This window comes from Syngnathoides biaculeatus, chromosome 6, assembly GCF_019802595.1.
Source record: "Syngnathoides biaculeatus isolate LvHL_M chromosome 6, ASM1980259v1, whole genome shotgun sequence".
NCBI classification, from domain to species: Eukaryota; Metazoa; Chordata; class Actinopteri; order Syngnathiformes; family Syngnathidae; genus Syngnathoides; species Syngnathoides biaculeatus.
Window position 1 is genome coordinate 21,101,001 of NC_084645.1, and position 27,765 is coordinate 21,128,765.

At 44.2% G+C, this 27,765-nt stretch overlaps 2 protein-coding genes across 4 annotated transcripts; both read right to left on the reverse strand.

Annotated features, from left to right (window-relative positions):
• Positions 1-1,573: 1,573 nt before the first annotated feature.
• On the reverse strand, positions 1,574-14,131 carry si:dkey-234i14.6 (uncharacterized). Its single transcript, XM_061822638.1, has 5 exons — positions 13,134-14,131; positions 10,211-10,387; positions 7,701-7,910; positions 3,969-4,182; positions 1,574-3,079 (listed from the first exon to the last, which is right to left on the reverse strand). The coding sequence occupies exons 1-5, from the start codon at positions 13,731-13,733 to the stop codon at positions 2,901-2,903; spliced, it is 1,380 nt and encodes a 459-aa protein (XP_061678622.1). The 5' UTR covers positions 13,734-14,131; the 3' UTR covers positions 1,574-2,900.
• Positions 14,132-18,205: 4,074 nt separating this feature from the next.
• prpf18 (PRP18 pre-mRNA processing factor 18 homolog (yeast)) lies at positions 18,206-26,798 on the reverse strand. 3 transcript variants are annotated; one of them, XM_061823881.1, is made up of 11 exons: positions 26,707-26,798; positions 26,322-26,388; positions 25,697-25,774; positions 23,281-23,382; positions 22,890-23,003; positions 21,543-21,689; positions 21,151-21,219; positions 20,922-21,062; positions 20,700-20,771; positions 20,459-20,614; positions 18,206-18,816 (listed from the first exon to the last, which is right to left on the reverse strand). In XM_061823881.1, the coding sequence occupies exons 2-11, from the start codon at positions 26,385-26,387 to the stop codon at positions 18,736-18,738; spliced, it is 1,026 nt and encodes a 341-aa protein (XP_061679865.1). In that variant the 5' UTR covers position 26,388; positions 26,707-26,798; the 3' UTR covers positions 18,206-18,735. The 3 variants fall into 3 exon arrangements, with proteins under 3 accessions (XP_061679865.1, XP_061679864.1, XP_061679866.1); XM_061823880.1 differs by lacking the exon at positions 26,707-26,798 and having other exon boundaries at positions 26,322-26,540; XM_061823882.1 differs by lacking the exon at positions 26,707-26,798 and having other exon boundaries at positions 20,459-20,593.
• Between the last annotated feature and the right edge of the window lie 967 nt (positions 26,799-27,765).

The following is a 27,765-nucleotide window of genomic DNA, read 5'->3' on the forward strand; positions in this document are numbered from 1 at the left end:
ATAATAATCTGAATTTAGTTACAAAGGGCTATTGCATGTAGGTTTTGGTTCACTATTTGACAAGCTGAAACTATTGCGACGTTTATGTTGTTCACTTTCGGATTCTGCTGAAGAAATATTAATAATTTGCTCAAACTATTTTTAACAAGTGGACGCCTGCCTTTGGTTCGGGTCGCGTGGGATCGATTCCCGCTCGGTGATGGTGTCGATATCTACCCTGCGACCGACTGGCGACCGTTCACGGTGAAGTCTGCCTTTTGCCCGAAGCTAGCTGGGATAGTCTCAGGCTTTCCCCGCGACCCTTGTGAGGACAAGCGGCTTGGATAAATGACATGACATGACCAAGTGCAAGGCTGACCATTTGCCAATGTCAAATCCCAACAGAAACCGGGCAATTCTTATTTTTAAAACTAAATCCAACAATTGTTTTTCAAATATTTCGTAACTGCATTCCAATTATATTTTTATATTTATATTTATATTATATTTTTTTGTTCATTCTGTGTATTTTTTATTTTATTTTTGTATTTATTTTGTCATGTCTGTGCATGATATTATGCTATTGGAAGGTTGTTTGAGAACGGGGAAGCTTTTTAACAGGCAAACACTGCCCTCCTGTGGGAGGATGAAACAGGTACAAGGCAAACCCCGCAGGGGACACAGTCCAGGGAATTTGTCCAACAACCTTTTTAAAGCCACAAACTAATGCTTTATTCGGGTGTCCCGCCCGCGTCCAATTAACGGAAAGCATTTAAATCCAACTCTGCATTCTTCCGTCGACCCGGTCCCGTGAAGCAGGAAGGCAGAATTGCACGCTTTTGTTTTCAATACATATGTATCCATAAATATATTGGAACGAGATGCTGCCTGATTATGATACTGCCAGTGTTCGTATTTCAATGTAATTGAACTCCCATGCCAGTGTATGTTTATCGTGTAGTAGTCATAAATACCACTAGGCGGAAGCAGTGCATTACTATATATAGAGAGAGAGAGAGAGAGAGAGAGAGAGAGAGAGAGAGAGAGAGAGAGAGAGAGAGAGAGAGAGAGAGAGAGAGAGAGAGAGGAGAGAGAGAGATCATATGGAAAGCACTGAACAAACAGAGAGGAAGAGACTTTGGACGGTTTTGGTGGACTAAGTAGCGCATACATATCTAGCGGTGTGTCGATTGGTTGAAGCCAGTTGGCCGCCATCTTGGTACTCCCAAAACGCGTGGAGAAAACGGTTTATAAATTGGTTTATGGTGGGGTTTTTCCTCAAAGTTAGGCATGGAAAATTATTTTTCAGTTCTGGTAACATAAAGGATATTTATTTCGACTTGGTAAGCCAAAGAAAAAAGGCAAAGGAGAGACATAGAACATAGACATAGACTAGCAAGACACCTTGCATATTAGCTCGGGCCCGATTTCGGTGACATGTTAACTTTTCCCAAAATACGCTGTGAAGCACTATCATCATAATATAGCAAAAAAATTAAGCATTTTTATGCCATAAAAACATTACATTTTAAGTCAATAAGTTAGATATCTTTTTGGAAATAAGGGAACGTACGCATCGTTCATTTGTTGTCCCTGCGACGTCCTATTTTAGACAAAAAATGTAAACTTGTTTCCTCGCATTTGAAACTCAAATTCAATTTGCAGAGTTACGTATTATGGAATTCATCAAAAAATTTCACAGAAAATGTGTTTTCTCGCTGATCCACTGATGAAGTTTCGGAACAGCGTGACTAGCAAGAAACCTCGCGCATGACCTGGGGCCCGATTTCCGTGACATGTTCAGTTTTCCCAAAATACGATGTGAAGCACGATCATCATGACATAGCAAAAAAAACTACATATTTTTTTGTCATTAAAAACATTACATTTTAAGTCAATCAGTTGGATATATTTTTGGAAATAAGGACTTGCAATGGGAAAATACATGCTTAACGCTAAAAGTTCATTTGTTGCCTCCGCGACGTCCTATTTCAGACAGAACATTTAAAACTTGTTTCCTCGAAAATTTGAAAATTCAATTTGCTGAATTCTGTATTCTGAAATTCATCAAAAAATTTCACAGAAAATGTGTTTTCTTACTTGTCCACTGATGGAGTTTGGGAGAATATTTACATTGCTTTTTAGCGGAAAAAAACGTCGGCCTAAAAAGGTCAAGCAGAGAATGAACAGTGAACAACAACAACCGTCAACAAAACTTCGTTCAAGTGAATTAAGATCAGGAAAAAAAAAAAACCCTTTACAAACAAACTTTAACAGCGTCAAAGTAAATCTTTCTAATTTACCTGTGGAATGTTTTCTCGCAGGAACGAAACTGGTCAGCACGGTTGTTTTGGGAGTACCAAGATGGCGGATTTCCGCTTCCGGCCACTTGCGTTTTGGTGGCCAATGAGCCAGCCAGCCTTTTTTTTTTAAGCCCTTAATTGGTTATAACACGAATTAAATTCAGATTATCATTGTTCTATATATTTTTGGATTCGTTAAAAAGACAAAATGATACAAGGATTTGATTTAATTCCCTTTACATTAAGAGCATTCATATGATATCACCTGTATTGGTACAAGAGTATCAACATAATCAAACAAATTTTCCTTAAAGGAGACTTTAAGAAAAATCAAAAAATCAAAATCCCAAGAGAATCTTTCCGGACCCCCTCAACATCGGGTTTTGTTGACGCTGAGGTTTTTTGAGTTTTCGGAGTCAAGTTTCGTTTCGTTTCTAAAGACCCATTTTTAAATATGAAAATGGAAACAGGCCAGCACAGAAAAATATCCTACTGCAGCAAAGATCGTCGCAAAATCATTACAGCGTGTTTTTAAGTGAGTCGCTCTCATGTACAGTGCGCATCGGTACCTGCGTTCCCTTCCCTGTGTGACCACTAGGAGGGGACATTGCACCTGCGTCAGCCGAACATGGACTCGGTCAGGCCCGTCTGCCTGAAGGCGCGGGCCACTTGTCTGGAGTGCTGCATCTTGGCCGCGAGGGCCTCCAGGACGTCCTGCTGGTCCACGGCCGTGGCGGTGCGGTAGATGAACGCGCCCATGGACTCCAGCCCTCGCAGGCCCAGATTCACGCCGCAACCTGGAGGACACGACGCGGTCGCGCTCAAGTCGGAGAGCTGCGCCAAATCGCTGGACGGGGCGACATCGATGTCACGGACTAACGGGGGAAGGCGCTCCTTCCTTGAATAAGTACGCCGACGCCTCAGTTCTCGACCAAAATCTGTCCCACAAAACGGTACGAGAAGGGATTTGTTCGAAAACCGAATCGATGTTTCCCATTACAATGAATGGGAAAAGAAATAATGCGTTCCAAGCCTAAAATTTTTGGGGCTTTTTAAAGCATTTTTTTTTAAGCTTTTCCTGATAATAAACTGCATAGTATAAAAACATGTATAGTTTAAATAATTTATATAATAAAATAATTTAAGAAATAGATACATTTTTTTGCTTAAAATGTATGCTTTAGTAGTAGAGTACGCGAGGCTGGGAGCGCATTGCCGTATCTGTAGCGACTCGGCCCATTCCAGTCATTGTAATGGGAAACATTGATTCAGTTTTCGAACCGTTTTCTGGAACGGATTGTGGTACAGAAGCAAGGCATCACTGTATGTGGAGCATACAAAGACTATAAATAAAAATTCAATCAAAATCCGTCGGGCCACTGGACTTCAAGTGTCATCGGTAATAGTGAAACGCCGGAAGAGTCACAGAAAGGCATCGAGTCGGACGTACGCGGGAATGTTCGCGGATCAAACGGCTCTTGCGGATTTTGCGTTCCAGCTTCTTGGTAGACAACAGACAATTGTACAAAAATTACTTGGACATGACGCACATGCCAGATACGGCTAAACGTGTGCCTAAATAGTTGACAGAAGGTCAAATAAAGTTCAACCGTGAACAGAACTCTCCCCAGAACCTCTTTTAAGGGCGCGGCGAGGGGGCGGGGGTGGGGGGGGGGGGGTGCTTACCCGTGTCAAAGTTGAGAACGCGGGCCGCCTCGCCCTCCACGGTGACGGCGACGTTGTCCCCCTCGATGTAGGCGGCGCTGACCCGGCGATGCGACAGCTGGATCTCGAAGAGGCGGCGGCTGCATTGCATGCGGTAGAGCGTCACGTCATTCAGCCGCGGCTCGACGTCCGTTTTGTACGCGTTGAAGGACTGGTGGAAGATGTTCTTCATGATCTGAACGACAAATTGTTTGGCATTTTCCCGTTACACTTTTTTTTATGACATTCCTAATACAGTCGTTACTCTTGGAAGAGGCAGCAATCTTTGACCCAGCAACCTGTTCTCCTTTTATACGTCATTGGAGTGCAGTAAGCCAATAAATGCTTCTTTCGTAAAATTGAGAATATGTTATGAAATTAGCATAATGACCATCCACGCGTTCATTCATTTTCTTAGCTGCTTATCCTCAGGAGGGTCGCGGGGAGCGCCGGAGCCGATCCCAGCTGTCAACGGGCAGGAGGCGGGGTACACCCTGAACTGGTCGCCAGCCAATCGCAGGGCACACGGAGACAGACAACAGTTGCACTCACAATCACACCTAGGGGCAATTTAGAGTGTCCAATTAATGTTGCGTGTTTTTTTGGGATGTGGGAGGGAATCGGAGTGCCCACCCAGAGAAAACCCACACAGGCACGGGGAGAACATGCAAAGTCCGCACAGGCGGTTCCAGGATCGAACCCGGGACCTCAGAACTGTGAACCCAACGCTTTCCAGCTGATCCATCGTTCCGCCCGCATCTTGACCAAAAGTTGATAAATGATAGGCAACATGATCATAACGAACAATAATTTTAATTTCATTGAGTCGGAAAACAAAACCCATTTTATGACTCCTTCACCTCCGATCAAATAACAAGCAATTCAAAATCTTAGTTTTCATATTTCATTTGCCCAATGGTGGTGATAAAGGAGCCAAAATGTACAATTTCTACATCCAGCCATCCATTTTCTTCACCGCTTATCCTCACGAGGGTCGCGGGGAGTGCTGGAGCCTTTCCCAGCTGTCAACGGGCTGGAGGCCTGAACTGGTCGGCAACCAATCGCAGGGCACATACAGACGAACAACCATTCTCACTCACAATCACACCTTGGGGCAATTTAGAGTGTCCAATTAATGTCGCGTGTTTTTTTGGGATGTGGGAGGAAATCGGCGTGCCCACCCGGAGAAAACCCACGTTGGACTCACAGTTATGAGGTCCCGGGATCAGTCCTGGCCCCGCCTGTGTGGAGTTTGCACGTTCTCCCCGTGCCTGCGTGGGTTTTCTCTGGGTGTGCACGCCGATTTCTTCCCACATCCCCAAAACATGCAACATTAATTGGAGACTCTAAATTGCCCCAAGGTGTGATTGTGAGTGCGCCCGTTTGTCTCTATGTGCCCTGCGATTGGCTGGCGACCAGTTCAGGGTGTACCCCGCCTCCTGCCCGTTGACAGCTGGGATCGGCTCCGGCGCTCCCCGCGACCCTCCTGAGGATAAGCAGCTAAGAAAATGAATGAACGCATGGATGGTCATTATGCTAATTTCATATCATATTCTTAATTTTATTTTGTGATTGTGAGTGCGAATGTTTGTCTCTATGTGCCCTGCGATTGGCTGGCGACCAGTTCAGGGCGTACCTTAGCACCTTGATAGCTGGGATTGGCTCCAGCACTCCCCGCAACCCTCATGAGGATAAGCGACAAAGACAATGGATGGATGGAAGTCGTCAATGTTCAGTGAATTACTTAAAAAGCTGAAGTTGAAAATGAAAAAATAAACTGGGAAGTATCATGACATTTGCATTTTCAGAGCTAAATTTTTTTGGCTTTTTTCTTAAAAAAAAAAAAAAGGGGGGAAGACGAGGTGGACGGACACTCATAAAGACCCCAGAGGATTAATTATGATTTAATTGATTGATTTTTTTTTTTTTTTTTCCTTTTTTTGTAAATGACTGAATCAGCTGGGGAACGGTTGGGCTCGGCAAAGCTCCGAAGAGCAGCGCGTTTTCCCATTCAAGAGGAACGGCGTTGCCGGCTCCTCCTTCGGTGACGCTCGTCGCAGGCGCGGGCGTCTGTTACCGAGTGACGCCGGTCGCCAACGCGAACGGACGCCCACGCGGCAACCAGGAGCGCCTGGCCGCAAAAAGGCCCGCCGTTCTTCTTGTCGGATGCACTCGAGTGCATCTGCAGTCTTGAACGTGCGCACGAGTGCACGCACACGCTAATGGCATGGCCCATCTGCCGAGCGCGTGTACTGCAAACAGGCCTCGGATGTTTGCCGGATGCACTGGAAAAGCGGGAATTTGACAAATTCCTCCCATTTCCTGAGCCGGACGACCGGAAGGCGCCCGAGGTAAATTTGTTAAGTTGTCGTCATTGGGAATCCGCAACGCTAGTTGACATCTGTGCGCAATTTTACCTTTAGCAGGCAGTTATCAAACATTAAAGTTTTACCTCACTTAATTCTGCTACTAGCGTACCAAAGTTCTCCTCGTACTGACAACAGGCTGCCTAGTAGTGAAGGAAAAAATACATGACTAATACGCTTTGTCATCCTCGTTGAGAACACTAGTACAGTGACGACTCGGTTCTCGACCGCAATCCGTTCCAGAAAACGGTTCGAGAAGTGATTTGTTCGAAAACCGAATCGATGTTTCCCATTGCAATGAATGGAAAAAGAAATAATGCGTTCCAAGCCTAAAAAATTTGCCTTTTTAAAGCATGTTTTTTAGCTTTTCCTGATCATAAACTGCATAGTAGAAATACATGTATACTTTAAATGCTTGATATCATAAAATAATTTAAGAAATAAGCCACTCCGGTTTCCTCCCACATCCTAAAAACATGCAACAATAATTGGACACTCTAAATTGCCCATAGGTGTGATTGTGAGTGTGTCTCTATATGCCCTGCGTTTGGCCCACCTGAAAAAATACCCGGAAATGAAATAATGCGCGCAGCGCAACCAGGGAACTTGTGTTATTGTGTACAACGCAGCCTCTGTACACAGACGTGTCCCGGTCTTATCAAGGACTACTGTATTAACCCCCAATCATGGCTCCAAAGAAGGCAAGTTGCTTGTTTAAAGCTATTCCGCACTTTTGTTAATGAAAAAATGTCGCAACAGATATGGCAATGCACTCCCAGTCTCGCCTACTCTGCTACTAAAGCATTCATTTACACAAAAAAATTTAAATAGTTCTTAAATTATTTTATTATATATAAATTATTTCAACTATACATGTATTTCAACTAGGCAGTTTATTTTCACAAAAAAACGTTTTAAAAAATGCTATAAATAGCCCAATTGTTTGGGCTTGGAATGCATTATTTCTTTTTCCATTCATTGTAATGGGAAACATCGATTCGGTTTTTGAACAAATCACCTCTCGAACTGGGTTCTGAAACGGATTGTGGTCGAGAACCCAGGCATCACTCTACTAGAAACAATTTTTTCCCATTAACACCTTAAACTGGAGACTACCAATGAAGCAAAACTGTAGTAAGACAGCTCAACTGCTAGTGCACCACACCATCATGCGACTTGTGCACTGAATTGTGCTACTAGCAAGTACAAAGAGTGTACTAGTGAGATTTTTGCCACTTCTGCCATCCACTAAGCACAAGCACACTAGTGGGAAAAACATTACTGGGAAGACACGATCAGCCTACTGGTGAGCCGAACAGTAACGACACAGAGCGCACTAGTAACTCACCGAGGAATTGGCGGTGTGTCTGAGGAAGCGAACCATCTTGGCGTCGGAGGCGGGGCAGGCGAGGGCCATGTAGCGGTTCCGGAAGGTGCCGTAGATCTTCACGTGGAATCCCGGCTTGGCCGCGGCGCTGCGGTGCTCCCGCAGGGCTTCCACGCCGTACGCCGACAGGTCGAAGTAGAGGCTGTGGGCGCGGATCTCCGGAGTGGGCACCTGACGGGGAGACGGCGCCGTCATCAAGGCGGGTGGCACGATGCTGCAATTGAAATTTTGGGGCGCAACGGCAGGGGGACTTGGGGTTTGGGGGGGGGGGGGGCTAATTTAAATAATCCCACCCTCGCATTGAGATCCGTTGCCCATGACTTGATGAGCTCGGCAGGGTGAAGATCCAAAAGTAACTTTTTCACTTGGGACTCCCCTGCAATTACGTCAAGGTAAAAGGTAAGCAGAGCTGCGTCGGCTTTTGTTGGATGATTAGCATTAGCGTCTGATAAGCTCGGTCAAGTTGTCGACTCTGCCAAGTCAGCGGTGCCGGTGCGAACGCCGAGAGCACGCAAGACGGCTGCGTCTCAGTCCTCCCTCCGGCCGGAATTGATCCATCGCTTTTGCGGCGACGTAAAGCAGATCCGGGTGGGATCAAACAGGATTTAGCGGGGGGAGGGGGGGGGACGGGGGAAGGACGGTGAGCCGGACCCAACGGGAGGTAAATTCAATCAGAACAGGAAACAAGCCCGGGGGGGGGGGGGGGGGGGGTCAACGAAAGAGCAGACACACGACGTCTGTGCATGGAGGATGTGACGTGAACCGTTACGATGCCATCAAATCGCTCCGGATCAGCATGTACGCTGGATATAAAAAGTCTACACACCCATGTTCAACGATGGGGTTTTGAAAATTCCACCGTTACTGTGAAATCATAATGTGAGTCAATAAATAATAATAAATAAGTAATACATAAATCATGTAAAAGATTATATATATCGTGGCCCCGTAGCTCAGTGGTTAGAGCACTGGTTTGGTTGTGGGTTCGTATCCCACTGACACGCTGTGGCGACCCCGAAAGGGACAAGCCCAAAGAAACACACATAAAAGATTATATATAATAAAAATAAATAAATGATAATAATAAAGCAACAATTGAAAACTTATCTTTAACTTAAGGTAACTGGGTCTTGGATGAATCGGATTCTAACACATTTCCACAAATGTTTGAGAGATTTTTTTTTTTTTTTTTTTCATGGTCCGAGAAACAGAGGTTGAACCTTTTGGCCGTAATTCCAAAAAGTCTGATTGGCGTAAACACAACACTGCTCATCCTCAAAAGAACTTGATAGCCAATGTGATGCACGGTGCTGTTTTTGGCCACGTTTTCCGTCATTTGGAACTGGAGCTGCAAGGAATTACGAACAATTCAAAAAGGTCAGTCCAATCTACGGGCTTCTTCTAGAAAGCAAAATAAAAAAGATGCGAGGAAAAGCCTGTCAGAACCGCTCAACATTATTCGGCACATTAAATGGTAGCAGTTGCACATTGAGTCCCGTTTGCGTTGAATTTGAACACGATCACTAACTTGTAAACATGGCGGGACGTTGGATCAGCCGGTAAAGCGTTGGCCTCACAGTTCCGAGGTCCCGGGTTCAATCCCGGACCCGCCTGCGTGGAGTTTGCGTGTTCTCCCAGATGCCTGCGTGGCTTTTCTCCGGGTGGGCACTCCGGTTTGCTCCCACATCCCAAAAACATGCAACATTAATTGGACACTCTGAAATGCACCATCGGTGTGATTGTGAGTGCGACTGTGGTCTGTCTCCATGTGCCTTGCAATTGGTTGGCGACCGGTACACGGTGTGCCCCGCCTCCTGCCCGTTGACGGCCGGGATAGGCTCCAGCGCTCCCCGCAACCCTCGTGAGGATATGCGGCAAAGAAAATGGATGGATAGTTGTGAACACGTCCACATCCAGTTATATAAGGGTGTGCGCACTTGTGCATCTACGTGATCTCGGGGTTTTTTTTCTTACTATTAAATATTCATTTGAACTGAAATCGGTTGTACAGGTCATAGGTCACATTAATGGTGGAGAAAGTTGTAACATCTTTTTAAATCACACAAAAAAAAAAAAAAGGCATTTGAACTGCAGTGTGTGGACTTTCCATATCTACTCCATGATCATTTCCAGGGCGAGATTGCAGCGTCGAACCCACACAGCATGTTGCGAATGTGGGGAAATAATGTCAATTGAAAATGACTACATTGGCGTGAGTACATCCAGGGTACAAATTGCAAATAAAAGGCATCATCTGCCTCCATCAGAACAACAGCTCTTGTCGCAAAGTCAAATCTTTCTGCCGACGAGACTGTGAACCCGTTAACACCCATCGACGGCTTTAGACGTCAAATATCCACGTTGACGTGCAAGGCCCGCGGTGTACATATTCATCACTTCAATGCGCTGTTTCCGGGCCTATCGCTCAGGACACCTCAGCGTGTGTGGACGTGCGCGCGTTCATATTCCACCTGTCTCTGGTCCAGCCTCTCGATGCTGGCGTTGGCCCCGTAGGCGTGGCACGACTCCACGGCGTAGTCGGAGCTGAGGCCCAGCACGGCGCAGGAGTCGCCGCACGAGCCGTCGGCCACCACGATCACGCGTGGCCACTCGCCGGCCGGGATGCGGCGTAGGTAATCGTCTGTGAACTACGGAAAGAAAAAAAAAATAAACCTTGAAAAAATCCACAGCGGAAGTCAACCGACGTCGCTTGACTTCTCGAAATCCTCCGCTTAAAATCACTCATTGAAGCGATCAATGCTCTGCAAAAATGTCATCACCATTTAATAATTCACATAACAAAAACACAATAAACATTTCCATCATACTCACCAGAGATGCTGATGATTAAAATACATTTAGGAGTGACGATCGCTACAGTTTTGCCGTTCAAATTCTGCCGTAACGTTTTGTTCTGACCAACCAATCATCCGTCAATCCATCCATCCATCCGTCTTCTTTGCGGCTTATCCTCACGAGGGTCACGGGGAGTGCAAAACATGCCACATTAATTGGAGACTCTAAATTGCCCCCAGGTGTGATTGTGACTGCGGCTGTTTGTCTCAGTGTGCCCTGCGATTGGCTGGCGACCAGTTCGGGGTGTGCCCCGCCTCCTTCCCGTTGACAGCTGGGATAGGCTCCAGCACTCCCCGCGACCCTCGTTAGGATAAGCAGTTAAGAAAATTGATGGATGGATAGTCCTGCTAACCACGACGCTCGACTCGGCTGAGGATAAGCGTCCAATCGTGGCCACGCGAGACAGCGGCCTCGGGTAAAAGAGGAAGCAGGTGCCCGCGAAGGGGAGGAGAAAGCGACGGGCGACGGAACGTGAGAGGGAGAAAGAAAGGCCAGCGGCTGTCAAGGCTCACAAGCAGCCCAAGCCAAAGTGTGCTAAAAGGGTTCAAGCCATTAAGAGGGCGGGGGGGGGGGGGGGGTCCATTAAAGGGCACACCGACAGGTCGGGAGTAAAATAAATAATCATCACTTCCGTAACTTAATCAGCAAATGGGATGCCGCACTTCATCATTCTTGCCCTTCCTGTAATCACTTTTTCAAACAATAACTTGAAGCTTTGCAGTCAGTGATGCTGGAGAGGTACACACGCTTGCCTTCGCTGTGGGCAAATGACGGTGTAGTCTGCCTTTCGCCCACAGCGAGCTGCCAGCCTTTGTGAGGATGAGCGGCTTGGATAACGACATGACAACTTGAAGTTTTTGCTTTCACAATTAAGCGGAATCGAGACTTAGCCCTGACTGCCACCAGATGGTGCCAAAGGAGTACTTTTGTTTTCCTGTACGAAGTGCTTCAACTGACTTCAACATAGTTCAGAGGTGTCAAACTCAAATGCCACTTATTCCTAAAGGCACACACTTCTGATTTTTTTTCCAAAAGGGTGCCTGCTAACTTTGATAAAATTATTCCCAATTTTTTCCCCATGGTTTCTCAACTGCGTGTCGCGCATTTTCACACATTGCAGGTTGGCCTGCAAAACAGTCGCTGCGCAAAACTCTACAGATGAAGAAACTGAACAATTGTTTTTTTTTTTTCGGGGGGGGGGGGGGATAAAAGTCTCTCTCTCTCTCAACCTTGCAAAGTCATCATCGGCGCCCAGCTGGAATGCGGACGTGCGGACGTTCAACAAGGTCACGTGCGGGTTTAGATCGCAAGCGGCGCTGATTAATGAGGCGGAAAGGAGGACAAAAACATGACACAAATATTCAGTGAGCTTTCGGTCCCGCTTTGTAGAAGCTGCGCATACATACGCGACTCTTCTTCCCACGTTTCTCATTTCAGGACAAGCTCCGGGACATTTTTATGTAAGTACAGTACTTGGGAAACGTGAGTAGAAGTGCAAATGAAAAGTTTGGTAGCACAGTAACTCCAACCAGTTTTGATATTTTAGAACTAACACGTAAAAACTTGGCTTATGGATTCTCAAGAATTTGGTAAGCAGCAATTAGGACACAAAGTATTACATCACTGAACGTCCAGCATGAAAAAGCCATGTGTAGGATATGAATAGTTAAATATGTTTCTCTTTTGAGCAAAAACCTGAAAAGGTTAATTATGTACACACTGAGCACGCATCAGGATTTTTTATGAAATATTTGTTAATCAGGACAGTTTTTATTTTAAATATAGGAACTTTTTAACCAGTGAAAGAATAATTTTCAAAAGGGGAAGGGGAAGGGGGAAAAAAAAAATGTTGCACAAGTGTGCACACCCTCTTATTACTGGACTGTGGATGTTTTTATCGGACAATAATGCATTTTCGTACGTGCATAAAGACTTTGAAAAGTACTGATGAAACCCCGATTAAACTTCTCGGCTGTAATTCCCGCAGGCATGTTTGTTGAAAACACAACAGTGTGCTAGACCAAAAGAACACCAGTTTTTCTTTGGATGGAGCAGGGTGCTGGGAGGAGATGGATGGAGCTATGAACCATTCCAGGTAGCGATCAGTGTTAGTTCAAAACGTTCATACTTCTGTGCGAAAGGAAAGAATTGTCAGGAAGAGCCTACTGGAACAAATGAAATGTATTAGTGTTGAAGAAGAGACACTTTAGACGTGGAAAGTCTGTGCTAACTCCCGGTTAGCAAGAGTATGCGCTAAAATCCGAAGGCAGGCCGACAGTAGTTACAGGAGGGTGCGCAGACTTCTGCAAATTTTATGATCACCTCGGTTTGAGATCAGCTTGAGGCAGGCTTGTGGACTTCTCTTCAGTACAACTATTAACTCAATAGAGGCTCCTCGCCCACACGGTTCTGCATGATATATACCTGTTATGTACATATTAAATATATGCAACGTAGCACGTGAACGGAACTTTTTTTTCATTCCAGCACTCTTATTGAAATGCACAAGTGCGTGCGTTCGGAACTCAAGAACCGTACCTTGGTACCGAGCTGCACCCTGACGTCCACCTCGGGCTTCTGCTGCTCCAGGACGCTGAGCAGGTACTCCTGGAACACGCCCATCCTGGTGAAGAAGTGCTCGTCGTGCCAGCAGCCCTCCATGTTGTCGAAGTCCACGCCGAGTCCCAGCAGAAAGTCGACGCTGCGCGGGTCCAGGGCGATCTGCTGCGGCCGGCAGAGCAGCGCGCTCCGGCTGCGCTCGTCCAGCACGGTCAGCTTCAGCACTTTCCCCGAGCGGACAGCGACCAGGGCGGCCGTCAGCCCCACCGGACCGGAGCCCACCACGAGCACCGCCGTGCGGGCGCGCCACCGCCGGACGCCGTCCAGGCCCGCTTTGAGCGCCACGTACACGGCCAGGGCCAGCAGCGTGCTCAGCGCCGTGTCGTAGGCGAGGGCGCGGAACCTGCCGTCGTCGTCGTCGTCGTGCTGCGACGCCGCCGCCACGCCGTCCATGACCCGTGGAGGGGGATGCGTCCGCGTGGAGAGGAGGAGGAGAGCCGTCTCCTTTTTTTTTTTTGGGATTTCGTCCTCCGGCCGGGAGGGAGAAGGCTGCGTCCTCTCTCTCTTCCCTCCCCTCATCTGTCTTTCTCTCTCTTCGCTTTCGCAGGAACGCCAAAAGTAGTCGCAAACTCGACTCAACCCCCCTGATAGCACTTTTAAAACCACCTACATGTCATACAGTTTTCTTCAAGTGACACAAGCTACACGGATGAAAAATGTACACACACAAATGCGTATTAGCAAGGCTATTCGGGGCCAGGCTAGACCCGGTTCTACAGTACTTAAATGGACGGCGTTACAACAAGGAAAAAGTTGGGAATCTTGAAAATCTAAATGCCTGAAATGTACATACTTTTAAACCCCCCCCCCCTACCCCTCTCCCCTCCCATCTTACTTTTACACTCACACTGTTGAGTCAATTTTATAATTTAACTATTGGGTCAGATTTAAGATTTAAGCTTGGATCCAATTTTTAAGACACGGTCTCCAGTTTTTCCATTGAAGTGTTTGCTTCCATGCACATGCACAAGTTTCTCTTTGGAGGATCGTGAAAATAAATCTTCAATATTATTCTTTCTTTCTGTGTACATCTATGGCTTCCGCTCAAATATTGTTCCAAAATCAAGTTTTGAAATGTGCTTGTACAAATAAAATTCATCTGGATTGTAACTTTTACAAGGGCCTGTTGAAGATTTCAGCAACGTTATCGTCACACGTGGATTCAAATCGACCAAACGCATGGATGTCAACGTTCACCCGTGATGTTATTCCATCATTTTGAGCCATTTTACGCATAGAACTGGAGAAAAAGAAAATAGCGACTTGAAAACAAATAATATGAAGTCAATGAGTCTGCAAGTGTTTGGCGGCGACTGCGTGACTGACACTGAATGTCGGAAAGTCATTTTACTGTTTTTGTCTACTTTACTTTACATTCAATAAAAGTGCGTCGGTTATTGCGGCTCTCCTCTTCCCAGCATGCCAGAGGGCATTACAATAAATAAGTACAGAGTAAATATAGCCGACGCACCAAAAAAAAGAAAGTTTGCAATTGACTATAGATGCCACATGATGGCAGCAAACATTTTTTTTTAAATTAGACAAAGATACGGCGTGACAAAATAAAGCTCCTCCCATTATTTTAACAGATTCTTAGCATCAACACGACAGCATACGACACCGAGGCAATATTTTAGGAGACGTGGCACGGGACTGTAGCAAATACACATCTTTTTTGAGCGAATAACATTTTTAAATGTATCTCCAAACAAGGGGCAAGGTGGCTCAAAGTTAACCGTGCGTCATTCGCACGAGAAGTTTACCGTACACAGCATTCAACGTATTTTCTAACACAAAACTGTCTGCTTGCGTAATGCAAAATGCCATAGAGGGGCGAATGAAAATCAATGTATTTGTTAAGTATCAAGCTTCAAATATTTGCTACAGTACGTTAATCCACACGTGGAGCAGCACTACGTAGAAACAAAATACTGTACTCAAATACTTTTTGCTCAGTTTTGTCCCAACTATACTCTCTTCCTTGTTGCAATACTGTACCAACAACTACTGGCACCCAGTAAAGGACCTTCTGTCTTGTTTTTGGTGTCAAGGATGCACATCCTCCAGTTAACCTCGGTGGTGGGGAACTCTAAATTTGGACAAAATCATTCCTTAAAAAACTGCGACGTAGCGGGCCGCGCTGCCGACCGGATGCGTGGGCTGTAATTGAAAGTATTCACAAACACGCCGTTGCCGTGTTACCCGCGTCAGCAAGCGGACGCAATTAAGCAGCGGGAGGGTCACGGAGATCGAGGTGCTACGAAAGATTTGAATACGTTAACGGAACCCGGCTTTCTTCTTCCCGTCATTCAATCGCCCAACCTGAACAAAAGGAGCACAGAAAGCACATTTTTTTTTAATCAGCATGCCCACATCCTCGTCAGGAGAAAAATACCAGTAAGGCCTCACTGTTGCCACGGCGCACGACCAAGTAGCGAATCCGACGCAAAGTAGGACCCGTTCCTTGTTCGGATTAAGAAAACAGACCAAGATACTCGTCACTGGAGCAATTGGATGCGGTGGAGAGAAGAAAGAAAAGTACAAATACTTGCTTACTGTGTACATTCTCAGTCATCGTTGTGATTGTAGTCCGCTGTACTTTTGTTTAGTGTTATTTTCACTCCCTGGATCTTAAAACAGTAACCTGTGCGTTCTACTCATGTGTCAAAATAAAGTTAACTACTAAACAAAAGATGAAATGATTATATATAATATAAATAAAATTAAGTAGCTGCAGCTGCCCGCAATGATGAATGCTTCGCTCTGCCCCAATTAAATAACTGCTCCTGCCTGCAATGACGAATGCTTTGCTCTGCTCCAATTAAGTAACTGCTCCCTGCCTGGAATGAAGAATGCTTTGCTCTGCTCCAATTAAGTAACTGTTCCTGCCTGCAATGAAGAATGCTTTGCTCTGCTCTAGATAACGTGGTAGCAAATGTAGGATAAATAGGGGGGAAATGTAGGGATAATTGTGAATATAATTATCATACATCTGCTTCCAATAAAGAAATGCTTTGCTCTGCTCTTGATAAGGTGGCAGCCGCCTAGCAGGAGATGGCACAAGAACAAAATCATCGAATCATCAGAACTGTTAGAACCACGAGCACCTGTTGTCTGTTAAAGAAACGATGACCACACACACGAACAAACGCGTATACTTTGTTTTGCTTGCAGTCTCCTTCTTGTAATATCCATGTAAATAAGGGGCATTTTGAAGCTAAATAAGTGGAGGTGCTGAGGAGAAAATAATCAGAGTGCAGTGGCGAATTGTACGAGACATTTCCTCTCCTCTCTCCTCGCGAGCTGTCAAACTTGAACTGGTATATTTGCTTCCTTTTTTGTCCTATTTAATGAATGTCTAATTACTACACCTGACACAGTTGTTTCCTTTTTTTTTTTTTTGCATCTTATCAAAACTGTTATTCGAGGTATGCGCGTCTTGACCTGCGAGTTTTTCAACATATTCCATAGTCTGAAATCTAACATCAATTCACATTGGTTTCCCCCGCTATGAAGCGCAATACCACTTGGTGGCGCTGACACATTGTCTGCCGTTGAAGCCCGCAGAAGAACACAGAAGGACAAAACATGTTTGCGTTTTCTGTGGAGAGAAAATATTTTAAACGAAATGTTTTTTTTTTGTACAGCACAATATTGTTGAGCGCAACTTTGCTTATGAAAAAACAAAACAAAAAAAAAATGTTTTTTTCAAGTGGCATTTTTTGTGGGGCTCAAAGAGATTTCATTTAAACTGGGCAAATTATTTGGGATACGAGTGTTTGGAAATGTTAGTGATTAAATTAAGCAAGTTAAATCAGTACTTCTACCAGTTTTTTTCCACAAGTATGTATTTTGACTTCAAAGTACAGCGTGTCACTATTTTTGCACCCTCTTCACACAGGACATCGGCAGTTGAATGATACGATAACACCCAAAAAAACGTGTCAATTAACATCCCTTTATTATATTTTTCACTCTAATGTGCTGCGGGAAATGATTCAAGTTCACCTAAGTGTTATGAAAATTCCTTTCGCAAAAATAACATTTACGTTAAACTATTCCCCCAACTGAGTTGAGAGAGTTATTAATTCCTCTTCCGCTATTCAACTGACGCATTAGATTTTTATGATATTTCTTTTCATTGTCAAATATGTAGCTGGCCATATATGTTAGGAAATTGTGTTTCACATACAAAAAAAGTGTTTGTTTTTTTTTTAATTACAAAACAATAATTAAAACACGAGTTAAGAGGATGGCCAACCAGCATTTCAAACCTGTGCAGGTAAAGTAAGATGGAACAATATTAATAATATTAATTTAAAAAAAAAAAAAAAAAAAGTCTGCATTGCAAAATATCTTTTTGCGTGCTAAGTGTGAAGTACGACGGCAGGCAATTGCGTGAGCCGCTGCCGTTCCAGTTCAGGGTTCTTTTGCGCACGTCACGCGGCCCGACTGGAGCGCAGCCAAAATATTTCGCTTACTTAACTCAAGGCCGGATAAATGCCACCGTGGCTGAACAAACACAATGACCTCACTGCCCGTGCGCAAACATTTCAGCATTCCCGCCGTGAGACTAAATCGTCTTTGGACGTCAGCGGAGGAAAACCTGACGCCGGCAATTTGCCCGTCGAGCTACCCCTGCTCGGCACCGGCGAGTAATGACGCGCGGAACAGACGAGGTCGGGGCCGCGATGACGCCCGCCAGACGAGTCGCTGCATCAGGAGCACGGCATCGCCATGGTTACATCCAGCGTGTAATAAGGTCAGGGAGTGCGTCACGGCGGATGCGACACACTCCGCCAAGACCCGAAGCGTCTACGTCCGTATCGCTGCGCGGGATTAGCTTGACGACGGCCTCTTTTAAACATCTGGCGGAATAACATTTTTGTACATTTGCGGAGAATTTATTGCTGCTGGCTAAAGCGGATGGCAAAAGTTTCAAACTGCATTTGTTTTTGGAAGAAAAAAAAAAAAAAGATGTCACAGAAAAATTAAGATAAAAGATATTTATCTCTTACTAATTAAAAAACAAATTCAAATCACAACAAATAAAAGTATTTTAACCCGCAAAAAAATGAGAAAACATACAAAATGACTTTTTTTTTTTTGTTACTAAACTGTTCAACAAACACTCCAGCTATGAACGATATTACATTGATAACTTTATACAACTTTTATTGTCTTAAAACAACAAACTCGACAAAAAGATTGTGTGGTGGCCGGCGGGTGTAATAAAACTTACACTACAGGATCTTGCGCCTCACAGTAAAGGCAAAACAAAAAAATGTTTCCTGAAAAAGAAATCCATTTCCTGCATGTGCACACGAGCATCCTCTCAAAAGACCAAAGGCCTCCTATTTACTCATGCAAATGAGAAGCTGGCCAAACCCGTGAGCGTCGTGATGAGTCTGAAGGCCAAATGGAAGAAGTGGATTGGCGTCATCTCCGGCAGAATCGATTCTGCGACAAGTTGGCGTCTCCAGCAGCTTGGAAGTTCCCGATGTTTGCTCGCGGCACGACATTAAAGAGCGTTGTACTCCACACACTTGGACGGATCCGTCGTGAAGTGTTTCTGGCAGATGGTCATCAGCCTCTTTAGTCCCTGTGGGGGGAAGGAAGGAGGACGGTGGGGAACCAAAGCAAATGTACGCAGCCACAACGAAGGCTAAAAGCTCTTCATTAGCTCCAAAACAAAAGGAGCAACGTTACAATCAGACTCTTGAAGCAGACGTGATGGAAAATTGATGAGTTCATTGCTTGTGTGTGGAACGTCTGCCCCGCCCGTCAAGTGTGCAATTAGACACGCAGGTACCGTAATTTCCCGCCAATAAGCCGCGACTTTTTCCACACGCTTTCAACCGTGCGGTTTATGCGGTGATGCGGCTAATTTGTGCATTTTTTTTTTAAACGGCCGCAAGGGGCCACTCGAGCGGAAAAGGAAAGAGTGAGACCGGTGGAATATATATCCCGAGGAAGAGACTTTTACCGATCTGGCCCTGTTAGCGCTGTGCTAGCGTGTTACTGCCGTGTCTCAGTGATTTTTTTTTTTTAAACGAGCCCTGTTAGCACTGCGGTAAAACTCTTTGTGTCCCGTCTTTCTTTGTCAAAGGGGAAATCCAGTGCTTTGCATGAACTGTGTAGAAAATAGGTCATGTAATATGAATTTTCAGGGGCGCTGCTATTTTCGAGTAGTCAGACTAAACGTCATTCCACCTGAAAAACCGTCCAAATATTCAACATTAATTACAGCCACAGGTTCGAATCTGTATGGAAGTATTCCTCTGTCTTCCCGATCAACCGATACTGCTATTTTATTACATCAGATGAGGATAAATAAGAGAAAATCGGCGCTGGCCATAAATGGTGTCCAACGTAATCGAGCTTTTGTTGCGGCACGGTAAACGTCACATCCGCGCACGTAGGTCATGTGACTCGCGAAAATGGCTGTGTGATAAAGTAGCAGTTGTTTGAAGGTATATAATTACCATAACATTTTAGCTCATTTACATTAGATCCATCTATGGTATTTTGCTTTTTATACATAAGATGTTACATTTCATTTTGTCCAGATAAAGTCAGTGAGCTGAAGACTTATCATATTGGCTTTGGCTGAACTTCAGAAATATAGACACACAGAGTTTAATTTGTTTGATGAGTAAATTTGACAGTGAACTGACAAATTATTTGAGGCAAGCACGGATTGCCTCTCGTGTGGAAAACTGTGAGAGCGAGAGTAACAGCAGGCAAAGAAATACTTTAAACATTTTGCCATAATCGGTTATTGTGTGCTAGAATAAGTTTAAAGCGACAGAATTATTAAAAAGTCTGCTGTGGCCTTTCTTCTTTCTAAACGTATCCCGTTACGATAACTCAAGGATTTAATGTAATATGCCCTGATGGAGTAGCACACCTTACACATCTGAGACTTCGGGATTTGAATTTTGGCTCAGACGTCCCTGTGTCGAGTTTTCACGTACTGCCCTTGTTTGCAGGTACGTAGCATGCGCGTAAGATTATCTGAAGACTAAATCGTCCGTCGGCGTCAAAGTGAGCGTGAACATGCTCTGCGACTGGCTGGCGACTAGGCCAGGCTGTACCCCGCCTCTCCAAATCACCCAAACCCGACATGAGGACCACCGCGATACAAAATGGGAGGACAGCCTTCATGAATTTTATGTCATTTAGTTTGGCTGTTTGTAAACCCGACTTGTATCTGTCCTGTATTTTGCCGCGCTTTGTCTCACCTGAATATACTTCCTCTGCGTTTCGTCGTTGAGGACGTGGGCCACGTGCTTGGAGAAGATCTTCTCTCGGCCCGTACGGGCGTGGATGCCCACCATGGTCACGCCGATGGGCCAGGGCGCGTTTCCGATGGCCATCTGGAGATACGCGTCGTTTGCCTCGATGTACAGCGAGCGCAAACGCGTCTTAGGACGGACGGGTAATGCAACGTCATCACAAATCAACAACGTAAGCAACGCACACCTTTACATATTCCCGCTCCAGCATGAATTTGATGATGTCAGTGATGGACTCTTTGATGTCAGCCGGCAAATTCTGAAATAAAATGCCAAGAGAAGTCCACTTGAATATAATTGCTGTGACTACGACGTGAGCTGATAGCATTGCAAAATTTGGGGATTTCCAAAGTCATAAACTTGGGCAATACACTTGGGAATTGACTGAACTGAAGGTTGCAACGCCAACCTTCTTCCGGAGCTTCCTGAAGAGAGGCTTGAGGTACGACTCGGTCTGGGAGTGGGTGGCACTGGCCAGCTTCCCCTGAACGCTGCGCTTCACGTGATCTTCACGGCTGTTCAGGTCTTTGGCCCACACGCCGAGAAGGAACTGGAAACCGAACAGAGATGACGATGAAGTCCACGGGTCGGGAGCTTGACGGCAATCCCCCAGCTGCGATCGGCTTCGTTGGTCTTACGCTCAGGAATTTGTCGATAACATCCTGGTCTCCGTCGTCGTCTCCTCTGCCCAGAGTTTTGCCAATCGCCTGCGTCGGAAGCAAAAGATGCATCAGACGACATGAAAGTATGCAGCTCAAGAGTACAGTTAAAGGGCATATTTTGATATTTTCCCCTGTGGGTCAATGAAGTATTTATCTAGCTATCAAAATATATACTGCACCGTTTGTACGAACATATTAATGTTAAATTACGGGAAAATTGAACGCTGTTGTTAAGACGTTCATGAATGTGGCCTGAATGTGGTCGATTCCTTCATTCTGCGACTCAAATTTGAGGGTTACCTCTCTTTAAGCTCCAAAAAGAGACAGCCTCCGTTTTGTGTCAAATGTTCTCAGACGTGACAGCGTACCTCCAGTTCTTCTATGGTGGTGTTTTCTTCGTGAACCTTGAGGTCATGCTGCGTGTCGACTTCTCCCGGCTCGGTCCCGCCGACGATTTCGTTCAGGTACTGCTGGTCGATCTTGTCCATGGCCGCCTTCAGGTCATTCCTCAAACCCTACGCCACACAGATCGTAGGCAATATCCGCGTGATAAACGAGTCAATCGCTGTCTAGTACAAGGGCTGTTGTTGTTTCTATCGCTCAAGTGTTTCAAAGACTTTGTCAGAGGAACACAAAAACTTCTTAATTCAAATCACACTGCTCTGGTCTTGCATCTAAGTGTGAGTGTGAAAAGTAGTGTAAAGTTCACAATGTGGATGTTTTTGAAATACGGAGGTACCTCGCCTTACAGGTTCCATTTTTTCTGTGAACCAAGTTCATTTTCACAAAAAAGCAATTGAAATTCCACCAATCCCCCAAGAAATAACATTTGTATTGTTTTGTTCAAGTGTTCAAATAGCTCTCTTCAAATTAGACAAATAATACCTAAATCAGTAAAACTGTACAAATGCACACGACACAAACACGTACTTGCATAGGTACACACGCATCAGAACCCAAAATCATTCATGGATGCAGGTACTTAGAGTATATTACTTATGTCCGATGCAAAACAGGAATATTTGGGACTAGTAAAAAAATATTTTTGCAGTTTTTGTTCTTTTAATAGACAAAACTTTGAGGTTCAATGAAATATTATGCCACATCTACATTGTTGTCATCATATATCATGTGATTCATGTTGCTCACGCTGCATCTATTTTCAAGCCTGCTTGTAACCCAAAAATTCTCTTCCAGTCCCCCAAAATGGCTTTTCTTTGAGTTTTAAACTGACGGCTTATGAAGTTGTTTTGAGACTAGTGCTATATAAAAATGGACTTGACTGGAGTGGCTTGCAACATAAAGCAAAAATATCAAACGAGGCCAAGCGACAGCTTCCGACTACAAGAAGTCGGTGTCACTGTACAGTACAGCCTCAGTTCTCCAAACGTCCCCGTTCTCGAACAAATCGGTTTTCGAACGAAAATTTTGAGATTTTTTTGCTTCTGTTTTCAAACGAAAATCGGTACTCAAACAAACGCCCCTGACAAACGCTGGAAATAAGAGAACGCGCGCGGCCAGAGCAGCTGACCCACGACGCGTTCTGTTGTGAATTCCCACCCGCCGAAAAAAAAACCCCGGAAATAACAGAACGCGCGCGGAGGTTGATTCGGTTTTCGAACAAATCGTTTTGTTTTTTTTTTTTGTGGTCGAGAACCGAGGCTCGACTGTATTCTATTATACCCCGGTGCAAAAATGTATAAGGCCATACGTACCTTGTTTACTTCTGGCGTCAGAATCTCAATCTTGCGGAGTCTCTGGAAGGCGTCGTAGTCGGACTCCCCGAACAGTCGGATGGGCTCGCCTCGTTCCCTCAAGCGCCGGATGACCTGCTCACGCGGACCAATAAGAAAGACAAATTGGGTGATCAATGAGCGTCTCGCTGAGATTTTGCATGTGAATCTTCTTTGAACTTCTACTTCACTTGATTATGAAGACACGCTGCATGCACCCAAGTGCATCTTTCAGCCTTTCAAAATAGCTCAATGAAGTCTACACCCTGACCGGCATGACTAAGCAAAGCTGCTCTTATTACTCTGTTATGTGTCAATAAAATAAATTAAAGTGAATAAATAATAAAAGTGAAACGGAGTCACATGAACTCGCCTCCTGCCGCGACAGCGTCATGGGCAGCTTCTCTTCTGTCAGTTCCAGCTCCAACACCGGATTAGCTGAGGTGGAAGCGTCATCCTCTTCTTTTTTGTCAATCTTCAGCAGGTTAAAAAAAAAAAAAAAAAAACAGACAGGTCAGTTTGACAATCAAAAAGCAGTTTAAATATTATTATGAGATGTAGATTCAATTAAGGTAATTTGAGGTGCAAGGACATTTGGAACTGAGGATTCAAGAGGACGACAGCACAGACTTCCATGCATACGTTACCTTTAATCCCTAAAAAAAAAAAAAAAAAAAAAAAAAAAAAAAAAAAAATACAGTCTAGCCTCAACTTGATGGCAAGTGGTTGCTAAGTTAGAGCTTCTTAAAAGATAAAATACTGTTACTGGACCCCATCATGCTCTTATAGGCGCATGCATCACTGCTCTTTAAGATGTTTATCGGGTTTAACTGACGCAAACGGGTGGGGGGAAAACAAGCCTTCCAAACAATAGCCCCTTTCACACTGACAACCAGAGCCGACTTTTTCACAGGCTGCTGTGTTCTCTGCGTAAAGAAGGGAAGTTATAGTCGAACCGCAGATTTGACAGCTTTGGACTTTGTATCAGGAGGCGTAACGGAAGCCGAATGCAGCATGTGAAGAAGCCCCTTAGCGGTTGGTCACCTAAGCCGGCCCACCGTCCTGTTTATAAGGTACCAAACCTGATTGGGGTGTTGATGGCGACGCACGAATTTGCAGTGCTGCAGTCCTCCGTGGTTGTATCGGAGGCGTAACAGACTGCCACACGCCGTAAGGGACCGGAGTGTGACATTGACAACTTGTCTCTCGCCCTGCCTGACTAACCACCCCACCTACTTGCCCATAACGAAGTAGGTACAGTGCACAGATTCAGTTCATGAAATAGATTCTCATGCTGATTAAGACATTGTGTAACATCCCATTGAATGCCGCCCGCTTATCCTCCATCGGATCGTACCAACAGTCAAACATGGTGGTGAGATGTGACGGTCTGGGGCTGCTTTTCTGCTTCAGGACCTGGACAATTTGCTCTTTAACAGAAAATCCTAAAGGAGAATGTCCTGTAATCGGTCTGTGACATCAACTTGAAGCCCACTTGGGATGTGCAGCAGGGCAAGAATCCAAAATACACCACAAAGTCAACTTCTGAATGACTTGGGGAATGAAAAAAAAAATGAAGGTTAGTCAAAGTTTGGGCTTGCAATGGTCTGGCTTGATCTCAAAAAGGATGTTCCCGTGTGAAAACCCTACATTTTTCTGAATTAAAACAATTCTGAGGAAGAGTGGGCCAAAAATATCCACACAGAGATGTGAAAAGCACGTTGCCAGTTCTACAAAAATCACTTGTTGCTGTGGTCGGTGGCCCAACCAGTTGTAAGGTCCAGAGGGCAATTACTTTTTCACACAGAGCGAGTAGCTTTGACTACTTTTAATCTCGATAAATGAAAATCACCATTTAAAAACTGCATTCTATGTTCACTTAGGCTATTCTTGTGTCATATTCACATTTGTTTGACAATTTTAAACAAAGTGTGGAAGATATGCAAAAATAATAATAATAATTTGAGAAGGGGGCCATTTCATGGCACCGGACAAGAATAAATCAACACTCACTTGACTTGATGGTTAACACCAGAGATGGACTGTCCATGCCCATATGTTCTGAAAACAGAATTTGTGCCAATACTATCGGGTATCTCATCAATTTTCTGCAAGTCTGGTGTGAAAGGGGCTTATGACCATTTCCATAAATCAGTGAGAGCACAAATTAAAAAAAGGAAAGCAACAACAACAACAACAAAAGCTGTTGCCAATAATAGTGTCACAGTCAAAGCATAAAACAAACAAACAAACAAAAAGTCATTTTCCAACACAAATGCGTCCAATTTCAAATCAGCACCCATGCGAAAAGGCACACTGATGATCTGCCCTGATTTGACGCTGTCACTTCTGTTCCTTGTTAACTTTTAATAATTCCCCGAAACAAGTCCAGGAAGTGTTTAGGAGCAGACCGGATTATTGTAAATCACAAAACCCCGTGGAGAACTATATCAAAGTCATTGGAGATGAAAAAAGGTAGCAAGGAAGTAGAAGCAGCAAGACACACTGTATGTGTTTAAAAAATGTAAAAAAAAAAATAAAAATCACACGCTTAATCATGCATCCTGTGGACTAGTTCCTCTTGTCCAGACCCATACCTGGCTGTCAGGAGTCTCTTTCTGAACCTACAGATGCAGGTGGCAATTTGAGGAGAAACAGCACAGTGAAGACAAATACAAACACTAAATGCACACCGCAACGCGTCACTTTGCTGGGGTGCACCCGACTGAATCCAAACACTGGACAAATACGAGATGCGTTCCTATGTCACGGTACAGTCAACAATCCACCTTATAGCCACATCTGCGGAAGTAGTCCTCTTGCTCCTTGCGTGAAAGATCTGCCCTTTTGAAGAACTTCTTGGAGTCCTGGGAACAAGAAAAAAAAAGGGAGTCTTGAGACTTTTTTCTGCTGCCGAGGTAACGTAAATATTAATTCATTTATTCACAAGGTACACGTTCAAACATCGAGTGCTTAAAAAAAGGAAAGAAAGAAAAAGTCTAAAGTACACACAGAACAAGAATGGGCCCGAATTTGAGCATTTTCTCCTCTTCGTATCAAAGTTGGTAAAGGCCTGACAGCCTAATTATCAGATGTCGCCACCGACACACAATATACAATTTACATGCACATAAATCCATATTACACGCTGTTACTTATGCATTTAAAAACAACAGGACAACTGCTATAAATGCTCGTTTATTTCTCAACATTTGTCGAGTTTTTCCAATTCCTACCATTCTACCTCTGCGGACGGTATTTAGCGTTAAAATTGAACATTTTAGCTACAAGAGGGACAGAAGTGACACAAGAAAAATTAAGAGACACCGTAGATAAAACAATAATAATTATAACAATAACAGTTAGCATTAGCAAAGGAACTAAAAGACGAGCCCAAATATTCTACATACTTACGTCGACAAGCTGCTTTTCCTCGATGAGTTTCCGCTTCCTCGCGATCTCAGCTTTAAGTATGTCCATCCTTCGTTGATAAAAGCAATCGGTGTTTGTGTTATTCGCCGCAAAATAATTTTTTTTACCAAATATTCCAGTCGAAGAAGTTGCTGCCAATCACTCGCTAACAGTAGCGGATTCAGCAGCTCGTCTCACCCGGAAGTAAAACCAAAGGGTTCATGTGATTTCAGGAAAAAGTTTACATTTGTATAGTCGCTCAATTATTTTTAAATAAAAGTCAAAATAAAATTGAATGTGCAGTAAATGTTTGTTCTGCAATCTTTATATGCTCAAATTGCAGTTTTTAAATTCACTTTTAATGCATACGACAACATATTTCCCTTACAAACTTGTTTATCAACATTGCTTGACACAATTCACATCAGCAGAATCCACCGAAGACGATCAACAAGGACATCGGGGAGAGGAAATCACAGCTTCGCAGTCGTCACGGACAATGATCTAAAAAAAAATGGATAGCGTATACATATCTAGCGCCATGTCGATTGGTTGAAGCCATCGGCCGCCATCTTGGTACTCCGAAAACGCGTGGCTGATAGTTTACAGGTTGGATTATGGCGGGGGTTTTCCTCAAACTTTGGCACGTAGAATTAAAACTGGTCGTGTGAACTTAACATTTTTTTCCAGTTCTGGTAACATAAAGGATTTTTAATTCGACATGGAAAGGCAAAAAAAAAAAAAAGGAAAGGAAATACATATAACACAGTGACTAGCAAGAAACTTTGTGAGTGGCTAGTGAGGATAAGCGCGATTTAAAACAACAACAACAAAACAGGACGAGCTATGACATCTGTTTTCCAGAAGCTGAGCTGCACTGTGTTTGTTTGCACACAAGGCATACAGGTTGAGTGCGAGGCATTGCTCGGATTCCAATTAACCATCGTGCATTGAGACGGCCGCCATCTTGTGTGTCACAGAGGTCAGAAGAACGCAGGTGATAGGTGAAGCGTCAATTTTTTTGATATCGTTAATTTATCCGACTGGCCTAAGAGTTATGTCGTAGAAAAAATGTGACGTCATCTGAAACCTATCCATATTTTTGAATCGCTCATTTGGTTAAATCGGTCAGCTTTATATCAGTACATTTGATCATGAAGTTTATTTGGGGCACAGAGGCGACTGACAAGATCACATTTTGTACAGTTTATGATGTACAGTGACATTAAAGGAATGACTTACATTGTTCAGTTTACATTTATTTGATTTTTTTGGAAAAAAAAAAAAAGAAAAAAAAAGCACGTTTCAGTGCTCTCTGTGTATAAAGTCGGATATGACTACCGATTGTCAATAAAGGTTGATTGTTTTTTTTTTTTTTTTTGGTCTGTGTAAGTGGTTTACGAAATAACGTGGAGGAATTATTCAAAATTGTGTTTTGACAAATTAG

What these genes read in the sequence shown, in the direction of transcription:
- si:dkey-234i14.6 (XM_061822638.1), bottom strand. Translation starts at nt 13,733, where the DNA reads ATGAGGGGAGGGAAGAGAGAGAGGACGCAGCCTTCTCCCTCCCGGCCG. An exon ending in AGAGGCTGGACCAGAGACAG is followed by an intron (nt 7,911 to 10,210) that starts GTGGAATATGAA and finishes TCTCCCCGTCAG; the next exon opens with GTGCCCACTCCGGAGATCCG. An exon ending in CGTTCTCAACTTTGACACGG is followed by an intron (nt 3,080 to 3,968) that starts GTAAGCACCCCC and finishes CGTGTCCTCCAG; the next exon opens with GTTGCGGCGTGAATCTGGGC.
- prpf18 (XM_061823881.1), bottom strand. Translation starts at nt 26,387, where the DNA reads ATGGACATACTTAAAGCTGAGATCGCGAGGAAGCGGAAACTCATCGAG. An exon ending in TGACGCTGTCGCGGCAGGAG is followed by an intron (nt 23,004 to 23,280) that starts GCGAGTTCATGT and finishes CCGCGTGAGCAG; the next exon opens with GTCATCCGGCGCTTGAGGGA. An exon ending in TGGAGCGGGAATATGTAAAG is followed by an intron (nt 20,615 to 20,699) that starts GTGTGCGTTGCT and finishes CTGTACATCGAG; the next exon opens with GCAAACGACGCGTATCTCCA.